Source organism: Bos indicus x Bos taurus, chromosome 25 (assembly GCF_003369695.1).
Source record: "Bos indicus x Bos taurus breed Angus x Brahman F1 hybrid chromosome 25, Bos_hybrid_MaternalHap_v2.0, whole genome shotgun sequence".
In the NCBI taxonomy this organism is placed as follows: Eukaryota; Metazoa; Chordata; class Mammalia; order Artiodactyla; family Bovidae; genus Bos; species Bos indicus x Bos taurus.
The window spans coordinates 17,526,110-17,539,871 of NC_040100.1; the positions used below are offsets into that span (position 1 = coordinate 17,526,110).

General features: G+C 55.1%; 1 protein-coding gene across 1 annotated transcript in view; it reads right to left on the reverse strand.

Moving 5' to 3' along the window:
• Nucleotides 1-6,103: 6,103 nt before the first annotated feature.
• Nucleotides 6,104-13,762, reverse strand: part of IL21R (interleukin 21 receptor) — a 35,839-nt gene continuing 28,180 nt past the window's right edge. The window contains exons 5-9 of the mRNA XM_027527742.1: nucleotides 11,940-12,103; nucleotides 10,712-10,889; nucleotides 10,177-10,270; nucleotides 9,688-9,772; nucleotides 6,104-7,481 (exon numbers count right to left, since the gene is read on the reverse strand). Coding sequence (XP_027383543.1) covers nucleotides 6,759-7,481; nucleotides 9,688-9,772; nucleotides 10,177-10,270; nucleotides 10,712-10,889; nucleotides 11,940-12,103 — 1,244 coding nt within the window. The 3' untranslated portion in view covers nucleotides 6,104-6,758. The remainder of the gene's footprint in view (nucleotides 7,482-9,687; nucleotides 9,773-10,176; nucleotides 10,271-10,711; nucleotides 10,890-11,939; nucleotides 12,104-13,762) is intronic.

Below are 13,762 nucleotides of genomic sequence, written 5' to 3' on the forward strand. Positions count from 1 at the left end.
GGAACTATGGAAAATTAAAATCTGCATGCCCAGGGTGAGAAAGAATTCATGTTTAGAAAAAAAAGATTTTAAACACTGACCACCTAGTAAAACACTCTGCCTGCAGTGTGGGAGACCTGGGTTCGATCCCTGGGTTAGAAAGATCCTCTGGAGAAGGGAACGGCTGCCCACTCCAGTATTCTGGGCTGGAGAATTCCAGTTCATGGGGTCGAAAAGAGTCGGACACGACTGAGCGACTTTTCACTTACCTAGTAAAACACGGGATGGGAGTGGGGAGCACCAAGCCAGAGGGGTCATGTCCTGTTCACCCCGAGTGACAGCACGCCCTGACCCCCGAAGGTCTGTCCTCTGGGTTCCTTGTCCCTCCACACTCCATTCTTACTCCTTTTTACTTACATAAGGTGTGAGTCGTTCAGTCATGCCCAACTCTGTGACCCCATGGACTGTAGCCCACCAGGTTCCTGTCCATGAAGTTCCCCAGGCAAGCATACAGGAGTGGTGTGCCACTCCCTTCATCAGGGGATCTTCCTGACACAGGGATCAAACCCAGGTCTCCTGTATTGCAGGTGGGGTCTTTACCATCTGAGCCACCAGGGAAGCCCACACTGTTCATTTTTACTCCTTTTTGCTAACATAAGCCATACTTAATCCATTCTCTTTAAACCTGCAGGCTGCTTTCTTCTCCAGGCCTTTTTCTCTGCATTTACATACCTTTTAGGCTCCCCACCCCCGAGAAAACACAGACCTGTGATGGCATGTTGCATACTGACACAGCTCCAGCTGTGGTTCACCCTGGAGTGCCCTTGCACGTCGGTGCCTGCACGTAGAGAGCCATGAGTTACGAGGTAAGTCTAGGCGGGAGTCCTGGCACTGAGGTCCTGATGTTACTCCCTCTTCACTGAAATTGCTTCCTGGTTTTCCCCACTGAGCATCTTCTCTGCCTTCCCAGGCCCCGCCTCTCTTCCTTCTGGAGCCCAATCAGATCTCGCTCAGTGTCTGGCAGCTGCCAGCTTCCCACATCCCCTTCCTCCCCTTCCAGCCTTGCTTTGCCCAAGGCCACCCAGAATCCCGGGCTGAGTGATCTGTGTCCTCTGGCTTCACCTGACTACCCACTCTTCCCCTGGGTCCTTACCCCACTTATGCCAGGGAATTTTCCACACGTGTTTGTGTGTATGTGTGTTGTATGTGTGACGTGTATGTGTATTTTTTATATGTGTGTGTGTGCACACGTGATCTCCCTGCTTAGTGTGGTCTCACCACCCATTCCGCCTGGTGCCCAATGCAGGCCCGCCCACCCTCCCAAGGAGTAGAATTCAGCCCTTGTTGAATTTAAAAGAGAACCTACTAAAAAAGGAAAATAAGAATTTTTAAAACAAATTTTAAATTTAAAAGATTATAAGAAAAAAAATTGAACATACTATAAATAAATAATAAAAAAGGACTTACCACGGTTACCAAAGGGGAGAAGGAGGGGAGGGACAAATTGGAAGGTTAGGATTAACAGATACAAGCTACTATACATAAAACAGGGAACCAAGAATTACCTTGCAGCAGTTATACCCAATGTCCTGTAATAACCTATATGAAATATAATCTGCAAAAAAAAAATTAAAAGAAAAATCATTTTGCTGTACATCTGAAACTAACAGCACTGTAACCAAAAGAACCTACCGGTTCGCCTTGTGAACATTCCCTCCGCACTGAGTTGCTGTGACAACTGTGTAGCCAGCTGGCAGTGCCAGGCAGGTGCGAGTGGAGCCCCTGGACCTCTGCGCAGGGAGGACACCCCCTTCAGCAGGCTCCTCAGCCAAGTTCCAGTGGTCACCAGCAGGTGGCAGCAGCAACCCAACATCTTCCGTTTGCTGAGGGTTGGTCTGGTCTCCAGATGTCTGTATTCATAGCTTGTTTGGGCTTCCTAGGTGGCCCAGAATCCGCCTGCCAATGTAGGAGACCCAAGAGATACAGGTTCAGTCCCTGGATCAAGAAGATCCCCCCAAGAAGGAAATGGCAACCCACGCTGGTATTCTTGCCTGGAAAATGCCATGGACAGGACTGAACGCACGTGCACGCACATACAGCTCATTGTCCAGCCAAGTTTAAGGTTGAGATCAACAAAAGTATATGGGAGTGGGGGTCAGGGTGGGACTGACTTGTCCACAAAAATGATAAAGTAACAACATTTTCTAAGCACTTCCAATGTGCCAGACACCGCTGTCCATACTTCACATGTATTGATTCCTGGTCCTGATCAATATACCCATTCCATGTATGAGAAAACTGAAGCATGAGGAAGTGAAATGGTTTCTGCAGGTTGAAAGCTGGTAATTGGATTTCCTGGTTTCCCAACTCATGCCATCCAGCCTCAAAGCCCTCCCTGCTTAGGCTCCTTTCCAGACATGGAGTTTGTCTTGGGTGGGTGGCCATCATGATGCTGAGAGACCCCCCCCCCGCAAATTGCAGAATCTAAAATTTATTTTCTGGGGCCATCAGTTTTTAAAAAGAGGATGCTCACATCTGTTGCCCCCAGAGATGTACCTCAAAAGCCCAGTTCAGTTCAGTCTCTCAGTCGTGTCCAACTCTTCGCGACCCCGTGAATCGCAGCATGCCAGGCCTCCCTGTCCATCACCAACTCCCGGAGTTCACTCAGACTCACATCCATCGAGTCAGTGATGCCATCCAGCCATCTCATCCTCTGTCATCCCCTTCTCCTCCTGCCCCCAATCCCTCCCAGCATCAGAGTCTTTTCCAATGAGTCAACTCTTCGCATGAGGTGGCCAAAGTACTGGAGTTTCAGCTTCAGCATCATTCCCTCCAAAGAAATCCCAGGGCTGATCTCCTTCAGAATGGACTGGTTAGATCTCCTTGCAGTCCAAGGTACTCTCAAGAGTCCTCCAACACCACAGTTCAAAAGCATCAATTCTTTGGCGCTCAGCCTTCTTCACAGTCCAACTCTCACATCCATATATGACCACAGGAAAAACCATAGCCTTGACTAGACAGACCTTTGTCTGACTAGACAGAGTTCAAAGTAATGTCTCTGCTTTTGAATATGCTGTCTAGATTGGTCATAACTTTCCTTCCAAGGAGTAAGCATCTTTTAATTTCACCATAATTTCAGTCACCATCTGCAGTGATTTTGGAGCCCCCCAAAAATAAAGTCTGACACTGTTTCCACTGTTTCCCCATCTATTTCCCATGAAGTGATGGGACCGGATGCCATGGGGAGTGTAGTTTCAGGCATGGCTGGATCCAAGAGCTTAAGAGGTATTATCAGGAATACAGGTCCACTTCCTAGCTCTGCTTTCCAATGTGTTGGCCTCACCTCAGATGAGCTGTTCCCTCCTGGCTCTCCCCTCTAACCCAGCCCCATCCCCAGCTGCTTCAGGATTAGCCCACCCCTATAGCACGTAGGAAAAGCATACGGACTAGCTTGGGTCACATGTCCGACCCTGAACCCTCACTGAGACCAGGAGGATGGCATGCACTCTGCAGGGTAGGGGGGCCCGGGTCACGTAGCCATTCCCAGACCTGGGGTCAGCCCCCCAGTGATGCTGACACAAGCTCAGGCACCCAGGGTTGTCTCCTCCCTCCTGACGCAGGTGCCTTGCAGCAGAGCAAGGTGAGGAGAGTTTGGACTTGGGGTCAGGAGCCCAGAGTTCAAGCTCTGACTCTGACCTTTAATTCAGGGTGTGACCGCAGACAAGTCACCGGTCCCTTCTGCACTTTCACTTCATTTGTTGAATGGATATCCTGCCCCTGGGAGCCTGCAGAGGGAAAAGGCCTGGGCCAGGAGCAGTGGGTGGCACCCTCCTGCCTCCAAAGACAGGGTTGTTAGTAACTGTATGGCCTGGACTCTGACCCCCTCACCCTGTATTTAGGGCTCTGTCACACCTCCAGGCTTTTGCTCAAACTCTTCCCTCTGCCTGAGTAGCTGGTGTCCCTTACAGCTCCTATTCATTTTCCAGAGCCCAGCAAATACCACCTCCTCCCTGAAGACCCCCCACGGCCTTCCTACTACCTGCTCTGATCTCCCATCCAAGTGCTGGGGTTGCCTCATACCAGCTAGGAGTGTCGATTATAAACATCTCTTCCAACCCCGTATTTAAAGCCATCAAGTCCAATTGACCGTGGTGAAATGTTTTCACTGTGGAAATACGTAAACCCTGCAAGTCAGGCTTTACTGAGGAGGGCTCCCTATGTGCCTGCTCGGGGGTGAAGCAGCTAACACAAGAGGTGACGTTGCTGCCTTCCTGGAGCTTGTGTTTGGCATTTCATCCTTGTCTCTAGCAACTGTTTATCTCCATCCGTCCATCCAGCTGTTCTTCCCTCCAGCCTATGCTTCTCTCCACCCACTAATGCACCCACTCGTCCATCGGTCATCCACCCACCCACCTCCTGGTACTCCAGCCCCCCAGGTGGGCCAGCTCCTGTCTCCCTTCTGCACTGACTTTTATGAGCTGGGTCCCCTTCAAGGACCCAAAGTGTCGGTGAGGAGTCCTGTCTGGCCCAGGCCAGAGACCCGTGCCCCTCCCCAACCCTGGCCTGCCATCAGCGGGGGTCACAGGTGTCCCCTCCTCCCCACACCTGGGCCCAGAGCTCTGGGTGCTGGAGAGCTGAGCTGCTTCCCCGGAGAGCTGACGGCTCATGAGTGCCTGGAGCCCGTGGTCTCCCTGAAGGTGTGAAACCACAGCACACCTTGGCCCAAGCATCTCCGGGGCGACGGTGGGGGGTGGGGAGGGCTGCTCACACCTGCAGGAGCTGTGGTTTCACACTTGTGCTCCCATCTGCACCTCGCACATCCTGATCCCAGCCCCACTATTAAGACCATCAATGTTCTAGAATTTTCAGAACCAAGGAATCCGGTGTTCTTAGCGACTTCTGCCGACCACCGCCCCCCTCCCCCTTTTACAGAGAAGTCAGAGGAGCCATCGGCAGGACTGACAGGTCAGCCTCATCCAAAAGCAGAGACAGGCCAGAGCTTCAGGTGGTGCCCTGCAGCCTGACTTTTGGGAAGGACCATGGGCCAGGCAGGGCCAGGCTGGGGCAGAGGGTCCCTCAGGGCTCTGAGAGCTGGCGGCTGAAACAGACTCTGCTATTTTAACCTGGCTCAGTGGCCTCGAAAAGCCTGCCTCTAAAGGTGAGCACCCTTAGGAGAAAAATGATCTCTTTTCCTTTCTTTTGATTTTGATTTTGATTTTTATCGAGCTGTAGAGAAGGGGATCGGAGAAGGCAATGGCACCCCACCCCTGTACTCTTGCCTGGAAAATCCCATGGACAGAGGAGCCTGGTAGGCTGCAGTCCATGGGGTCGCTAGGAGTTGGACATGACTGAGCGACTTCACTTTCACTTTTCACTTTCATGCATTGGAGAAGGAAATGGCAAGCCACTCCAGTGTTCTTGCCTGGAGAATCCCAGGGACGGGGGAGCCTGGTGGGCTGCCGTCTGTGGGGTCGCACAGAGTCGGACACGACTGAAGCGACTTAGCAGCAGCAGCAGCAGCAGAGAAGGGGATGGGGAGGACTTCTGCACGTTATGCCCCACTACGGAGATGTCCATTCTGATTTTCCTGGGATATTTTTTCCTTTTTTAAAGTAAGAATTGTTTGCAATGTGCAACACCAATTTCCAGCTCATGTGAAAAGCTGATGTTCAGTAAGTTGCCTTCAAAATGTTGCAAATAAGTATTTTCTTAGCATCTTAATTTCACATTTCAGCAGGCTCTCTGAGGAACCATCAAGAACTTGACTTCCTCTAATTCCCCAGGATGAACAAATAAGATGCCAGGGACCAGGACCACCGTGTCCTTACTGCCTAGTCGTGTCCTTCCCCCACCGTGAGTGCCAAGAGGGGGGTCCTCTCCCAGCATCCCAGCACCTGTGTGTGCTCAATAAATATCTCTTGGGCGCACAATGGGAACAACAAATGCGAAGCAGGCACCCAAAAACAAAATCTTGGTTGCTGAGGGGCTGATTCTAAGAAACAAAGCTGGTTTTCAGCCCAGAATCCCGCAGGTGCCGCTCTGCAGGGCGGGACAGCCCGCAGGTACCTGGGTCTGTCTGATTTCTCAGCCCCACCCAACCTCCAGCACAGACCGTGGTCCTGGCCACAGAAGGAAGGAAATTGATGTTTATTGAGGGTCTGGGCTGCACACCGTATGTGGGCGACCTCTCTGATTTCTCCACAGGGTAGGTCAGGCCACCCACATGGTCCAGACAGGAAACTCCAGCCCAGAGAGGGGAAGTGACGCTGAAGATGGCACAGCCAGGAGGTGTCAGAGTCAGGATTCAGAGCTACATCCATCGCCCACCCCCCGCCAGTCTTCCCACCCCCAGGGTCACGGTGGGCTCGCTTGGTCCCCTTTCCCGCCCCCTGCGAGGTGATGAGGAAGAGTGTGGATCTTGTGCGGCTCCCAGAGGCAGGACCTGGGGTGGGGGGCCGTGGGTGCTGGGCTTGTGGTCTGTCCCAGGCAGGGCCCTGGTCCCAGCGCATGACTGGCTTCTTGGCACGTGTCCCGGGGGCCACCCCCACATGGCTGGGAGGGAGACTGTCCTCGTGTGCACAGAGGCACGTGCCGCTCACATTCATGCATACGGGGAACTCACATCGGCACAGACACACACATGGCATCACCACGGGGGTGCTTCCTGTCCACCCAGGCACGTGGGCCACACACACACACATGCACAGCCACGCCAGTGGGCCCCTGAACCCCAGATGCACACTCTGAACACCAGGCTCAGGTGTCCCATCGGGGCATCGCTAGCTGGCCTGGGACCCCGGCGGCGTAGGTGGAGGGGCCATGACCACCCACTGTCGGAGGTAGCTCCTGGGGGGTTCCTCGTCCCTGGGGCTGCTGAAGTCACTCTCCACGGGGCTGCCACAGTCAGAGTCCGCGAAGCCACTGTCAAACGTGTTCATGTCCAGGCCGACCGGGGGCGAGCCCGCCTCGCTGTCCGACGGCCCAGGTGTCCAATCTGCCTCATCCTCATGGGACAGCCTTAGCCGGTCAAGGAGGCTGCCCGGCCTCATGGGGCCACCGGCCGAGACACAGCCACAAGACAGGATCGTGGTCCCCGTGCTCAGGAGCCGGTCCTCTGTGTCCGGACCAGGCTCCAGGCCAGTGTCCAGGTTTAGGGCAGGGTAGCCATCGTCCCCACAGGTGCAGGGCCAGCCACACAGCCCCTCCGCGTCCACCACAGTCACCGTGTCGATGGATACCAGGCCATACAGCCGGTCCTTCTCCTGGCTGTAAACCGAGCTGCCCAAGCTGCCGGCAGTGGAGGGCACTGGGCCCCAGGAGCCCGGCTCAGGCACTCCGTCAGCTTCCACCAGGTCTGTGGGCTCCGGCAGCTCCGTGGGCACCAGCCCCTTGACTACACCCTGCGGTGGGCATGGGCTGCACATCTCAAGGGCCAAGTGCACCCCTGGGCTCCAGGGCCTCAGCTCCAGGCTGGAGGCAGTGAAGGGTGTGCCCACCCATTTCTGCAAGAGAGGCAAGGAGGGAGAGTCATGGATGGGAGCAGGGACAAGGGTGCTCAGTCACTGGGTCATGTCCGACTCTGCGACCCCTCGGACTGTAGCCCGCCAAGCTCCTCTGTCCATGGGATTCTCCAGGCGAGAATCCTGGAGTGCACTGCCACTTCCTCCTCCAGGGGATCTTTCCAACCCAGGGATTGAAGCTGCAACTCTTGCATCCCCTGCATTGGCAAGTAGATTCTTTACCACTAGGGCCATCTGGGAAGCCCACGGACAGGGGTAAGGGGGTAGGCTGTTTATGCATAAACAGACACAGAGACAAGACAGACAGAAAGAGAGACAGAAAGGAAGACTTCAGAACATAGATAGATGGGGGTGGGGGAGATTAGCACCCAGCTGTGTCCCTGTCCAGAGATGGTCCCCCCCACTGTCCCTGCGTCCCTGGCCCTCAGTTTCCCCACCTGTAGCAAGGAGCCATGGCTCTTGGGAACCTGCAGGCGCAGAAGATCCGCTGCTCGGTGGCCTGGGATCTGTGTGGGTGTGGGGTCAAGACTCCCAAGTAGCGGGGACAGAGGGCAGGAGGGCCTGAGGACTGAGTGGCAGGGTCCCCACCAGGCCTCCTGTTTTATCTTCCTTGGGGAGATTTCTCGAAACCTTGCTTCTCCTGTTTATGTCCTTACTAGGGTGGACATGTGGCCAGGCCGAAGCCCCTTGCTTCTCGGGTCATGGCTGTCCCTTAGAGGCTCACACAGTGCCTGGCAGACAGTAGGCACCCAAAAAATGTATATTAAGTAAATGAATGAGCAGAATGAATCAAGGACCAGCCACTCATAAAGGATAAGGTGGTGGCAGTGGTTCAGTTGCTCAGTCATGTCTGACTTTTTGCAACCCCATGGACTGTAGCCCACCAGGCTCCTCTGTCCATGGGATTTCCCAGGCCAGAATCCTGGAGTGAGTTGCCATTTCCTTCTCCAGGGGATCTCCCTGACCCAGGGATCAAAACTGCATCTCTTGATAAGGGCTGCGGGGCAAGATGAACTGAGGCAGCCATCCTTAAGCTTTAAGGGTCTCTCTGCCCTTGCCTGCCAGGGGTTCCCCTCATGACACAGGGTCTCCATCCAGTCGGCAGAGAACATCCCTGAGAACCAAAATCTCCCAGTTTTGAGCTCCCTGGTCAGAAAGCTCATCTCAGAACCCTGCTGAGGCCCATCACCCCTGATCGGAAGTCACTTCTCAGCTGTGTGGCCTTGGGCCAGTTACTTGGCCTCTCTGTGCTTCAGCTTCCTCATCTGTAAAATGGGCCCGCTAACAGTCCCCACTCCACAGAGTGGTTGTGGGGATTAAATGATACATTGAATAACATCTGTGGAGCTCCTAGCAGAGCAGCCAGTGCACCAGCGAGGGCTATATGAGTCTTGGTAAAAACAAACGCAGAATAGACGTGAGAGCTGAGCTTCAGAGAAAGGGCAGAGGAAAGAGGAAAGGTTGGCTGGATGTGATGGAACCTAGGCCCCGCCCCCGCCTGTCTCTGAGCCTCAGCCTCTGGGCTCCTCGTGTCTCCCCTGGGACAATGGAACACCCAGCCACCCACTCGCAGGGGCTGCTACGCGGGTGAAAGGGCGGAGGCGAGACAGCGCTCCTTGATGGCCAGGCAGCCGGCAGGTCGCACCCCCTGACTTTCAGGCTCGGCTGGAGCAGGTTGTCCGCCCCGCCCGCCATCACCACATCCTCTCTGTGGTGGCTGCCGCCTCCGGGGGTGGGGGGTGGGGGTGGTGGGGGGTGGGGAGGGTGGGTGGCGGTAAATGGGCACAGAGAACCCATGGGTGCTGGCAGCGGGGGTGGGGGCCCCATGTATTTTGCAGGTGGGGCCATTTCCTTCCCAGAAGCTGCTCCCTCCCCACCTCCAGAGCAAGGGTTTCTACGAAAGGACTGGGAGGCCAGTCTGGGGCTCAAGGGACCACCTAGCTCACCCTCTGCCCCAGTCTGATTCCTTGGCCTGAGAAACGCTGCAGGATCTGCAGTGTTCCTGCTCCACGGGAACTCCTTCCTGCACTTTGTGGATGGAGAGAATGAAGTCTGGCTCCGGGCTGGGCGGGGATCTGGGTGCCCACGACCTGCAGGGTGGGGCTGGGGGGTCCAGGTGTGAGGGGAGACGCAAGCTCCCAGAAGGTGAGAGGCTCCAAGGGGCTCATCACAGGGTGGGGATGCTCACCTTGAAGTCTCCGCTGTGGCCCACGTACAGGGGCTGGAAGAAGGGCTTTGGGCTGGACACCTGCAACCATACCTTTTCCCACGGCCTGGGAAGGTAGAGACGAGGTGAGTCCCCCTGCACCTCCCAGAGGGCAGCAGGGCCTCCTGCTCAGCTGCACCCCAAATGTGTCCTGTGGGAGACTCAGTGTCTCCAAGACACAACTCAGGCCCCTCCCTTCCGCCCCTCTGCCCCAGGCCTCAATTTTCACATCTGTAAAATGGGGCAGCGAGTCTCCTGAAGGTGCACAGTGTTCAAGGGCTGGGGCTGCCTGCTCTGTGCTGAGCTGACGCTGCCCGGCTCTGAGCCCTGACTCCTCCTCCATTCGCAACTCCACGGGGCTGCGGGGAGGAGTCGGGGAGTGGAGGCCCTGGGCACTCCAGCTCCTAGAGGTGTCCCCCAAATCCTGGCCCAGGCTGAATCCCTCCCTGCCTCCCTGTGCCCTGGCCTCACCTCCAAGGGACCTTCAGGCCCAAGAAGACAAAGATGAGGCAGACCAGGATGAGCGGGATGGGAACCAGGTGAAGATACAGGTCTCCCTTTCTCTCTGGGAAGGAAGCAAATGCTGGGTGACATTGACTGACCTTTACAAGAGGCCACGCGGGTGTGGGTGGGGGGGCACTGGGTCCAGGCTGGCGGAGAAGAGGGTGGGAAGGCTTCTGCTACCTCACAGTGGGATGGACCTGGGTCCAACCCCCACCCCAGGCAAGTGATTTTAATCTCTTGGAGTCTCCCTTCTCTTATCCGCAAAATGGGCATAATAATTCCTACTTCACAGATGTATTAGGGGGATCAAATGCCCTGCCGGGAGACATGCCTAGCACCCAATGCAGGGTTTGGCAAGCAGGGGCCCTAGAAATGCTATGGAGTGGCAACCAGCGGGCGCAGGACTCAGTGGGTACCCTCCAGCCAGGCTCGGGGTGGCCGCACTAGATCTAGTACAAGGAGTGGGTGTCAATCCATCCACCCATCCCTGTTTCACATCTACCTTCCGGCTGGGTGTGAAAGACGACTGGGTCACTCCATTCGCTCCAGGTCCCCTGGAAGGTGGAGCCGGGCTGGGGCCCTGCCCGCACCTGCAGCTCGTAGCTTGACCCACTGTGGAACTCCAAAGGGAGGAGAAAGACGCTTCTGGAATCCTCTGAGATCAGCTTTCTCCCTGGACTCTGTTGGCACAGGGAAAGGATGCACCACATCATGAACCCCCAGTCCAGCCCCGCCAACCCCCAGCAGAACCATCCTTCACCAGCCCCCACGAAAGGGGTGGAGTCTCTCCCACAAAGTCTCCACCCTCTCCACAAGAATCAAGCCCCAGTCTGAGTTCTGGACACTCCGGCCTGGGCAGCACAGAGTCGTGGCCTCCCTAAGATATAGTGCTCTGTTCTGTTTCTCTCTGATCCAAGCTCATCCACTCACAGGCCTGGCAGGGGACCCTTCCTGGCTGGGCTTGGAAATGTCCCAGGAGCAGCAGTGACCATTCCTGGGAATATTTAACTGACAGCATTCCAGACCTTGGACACTTCTGTAATTTGTCAACAGTGGGTATTTTCCATAGTGGGTATTTCTGGGCATCTGTAACTACAGGCATCTTAGCAACTGATGCCTCCGCAAGTCTTCCACTGGGGACAGTCTGAACAATGGCATTTATGAAAGTCTTCAACTGGGACCATTCTAAAGGATGGATAGTTCTAAAACTCTTCAGCTGTGACTGTTCTAAACATCAGGCCATTCTGGAACTCTTCAACACTCTAAACAAAGAACGCCTTCAGAAGCCTTCACATTTGAAACAACGTTCCCTCTGAACTTCCTTGGTTATCGATGCTTCTGGAAGTCTCCAACAGTGGCCATTCTAAGTATAATGGGACAGTTCCAGGCTGCCCCATTTCTGAAACTTCTCCTACTGTGACAGAACTAGACCTCAGATAGAACCAGGGATGGTGCCGATCCCTTCCTCTTTGGCACGCTGATAGAAGAGGACACAGGGACAGGAAGGAAGGGATTTTAAGGGGTCTCCTACCCCGGGGAAAAATGAGACGAGGCAGCATGGAGTGAGAGAGCGCCAGGGAGCGCGTCCATCCCTGGCGAGTCCTTGGTTTCCACTCTGGACCGTGAATTACAGGCTCACCTGTGGCTGCCCCTCCTCCTGTCTGGATGTTCTGTGCATCCCGCCCCTCCCGCCCCCGACGCCCTCCACCCCAGTCCTCTGAGGGCCTCACCTGAGCCCAGGGCTCTCCAACCTTCCTGTACCGCAGCTCATACTGAAGTTTGTCCTTCAGTGCATAGACACGGTCACTGGGACTGAAACTGGAACTGGAACTCCAAGAGACATTATAATATCCGGAGAAGTTCACGGTCACGTTGAAAGGGGGAGATGGCTTGACTTACAGGAAAAAGCCAGAAAGAGAAAAATGGGATGAGATTTTGCAGCAGCTGAGAAGGATGCGGTGATGGGAATAAATTCCCTTATGCCTGATCCATTCTTGATGAGACGAAGCCTAGTGACCCTGAATGACTTGGGGTGAAGCACCCCGTCTCCTGGCTTTAGTTTACTCATCTGAGAAACGGGAAATTTAGATGAGATTGGGTTGCAAACACAACCCAATTGGGCAGGGGACAGAGATGGATGACACAGATTTGGAGACCAAGCCCTCCCAGTCTCAAGGGGGATGCTACCCCTCAACGGGGCAAGAATGCAGACCGGCGGCGGCCAGAGGGAGAAAACCAATGAGACCCACATGTTCTCCATGTCTGTTCTAAATGACCCCCATGTTCTCCATGTCTGTTCTAAATGACGGCATTGTGTTCTTTTAACTGCAGCTTCCTTGAGAAGTCAAGAGACTGTAATTAGCATCAGGCTAATTAATTAGCACGAATTATGTTAATGATGGAAGTTACCACCTCTGAGTGCCTGCCGGGCTGCTCTGCAGTAGTTTGATGCCTGAAGGGGCCCTGGGGATGTGATGTGAATGCTGTCATCTCCTGGACATTTTCTGGAAAGTGCAGGAGCAGAGATCTGAGTCACCACACCATGCCCTCTAGGGCTCTGTGATCCTGCTTGCCACCTGCCCCTGTCTGGGGGAATCTTAGCTCCTTGGGACAGAGGTTTTGTTCTCCAGTCAATGCCATGTCCACAGCTCCTAGGACAGAGCTGGCACACAGTAGGCCCTCAAGAGATGGTTGTGAAACCAACGTGCATCCCCGCCAGGGATTTCAAACAGCAACTCTGAAGCTGCGGACAACTCGGCACCATGAACTGTGATGGGGGAAGGCACATGCTCAGGAGGTGGTAGGGGGCAGGGGGAGTTTCATTGTCTCCTGGGACTGGAAATGCTTCTAGATCCTCTCCTCTTTTCCCCAGGCCAATGGAGGCCTGGTTTCCCACTTTCTGGTATGTCCTGGGCTGGGTGGTGTGGACCAGAGCCGGGGATCAGGGATGGGGTCAAGGACAGGGGTCCAGGGCCCAGGAGAAGAAAAGGGTCTGGGCGTAGGGGAGAACAGTGCCCCCTGCCAAATCTGGGTACAGGCCTGGCTTCAGACCCTGGCAGGGAGGGGAGGCAGGACCAGAGGGAAAAGTGACTTGGAGCCCCACTGTGAGGTGGGGGGCAGTGGAGCAGTCCCTCTCCTCTGCAGGGGCAGGCTTGCTGTCCGCCCGGCTCTCTCAGAGGGGCAGGAGGGCACCCCTGTTCTGTGAACTAGCCACGCTTGGATCTGCGTGGCTGAGAGAGCGTGCGGGCACGCGTGCCCGTGTAGGAGTGAGCATGTGGGCAGGTGTCCAGGCTGGATAGGCTGAGGTGGGGGTGGGACACCCATGCATGTGTTCAAGGGTGTATTTATGAATGTGTGTATGTGAGAGAGACTCTGGGTGTGTCTGGGTGTGTGTGAAGCTTCGTTCACACTTTGTGTGATGTGATACCCACAGTGAAATGATCCAAACCTAGACCCCCAGGGTGTGAATGGCACACACCTTCTCACCCCACGCCCCACCGTTGGGGATCCAGGGCCAGAAACTGCCAAACCGTGGAGGCTGAGCCTTCCCAAG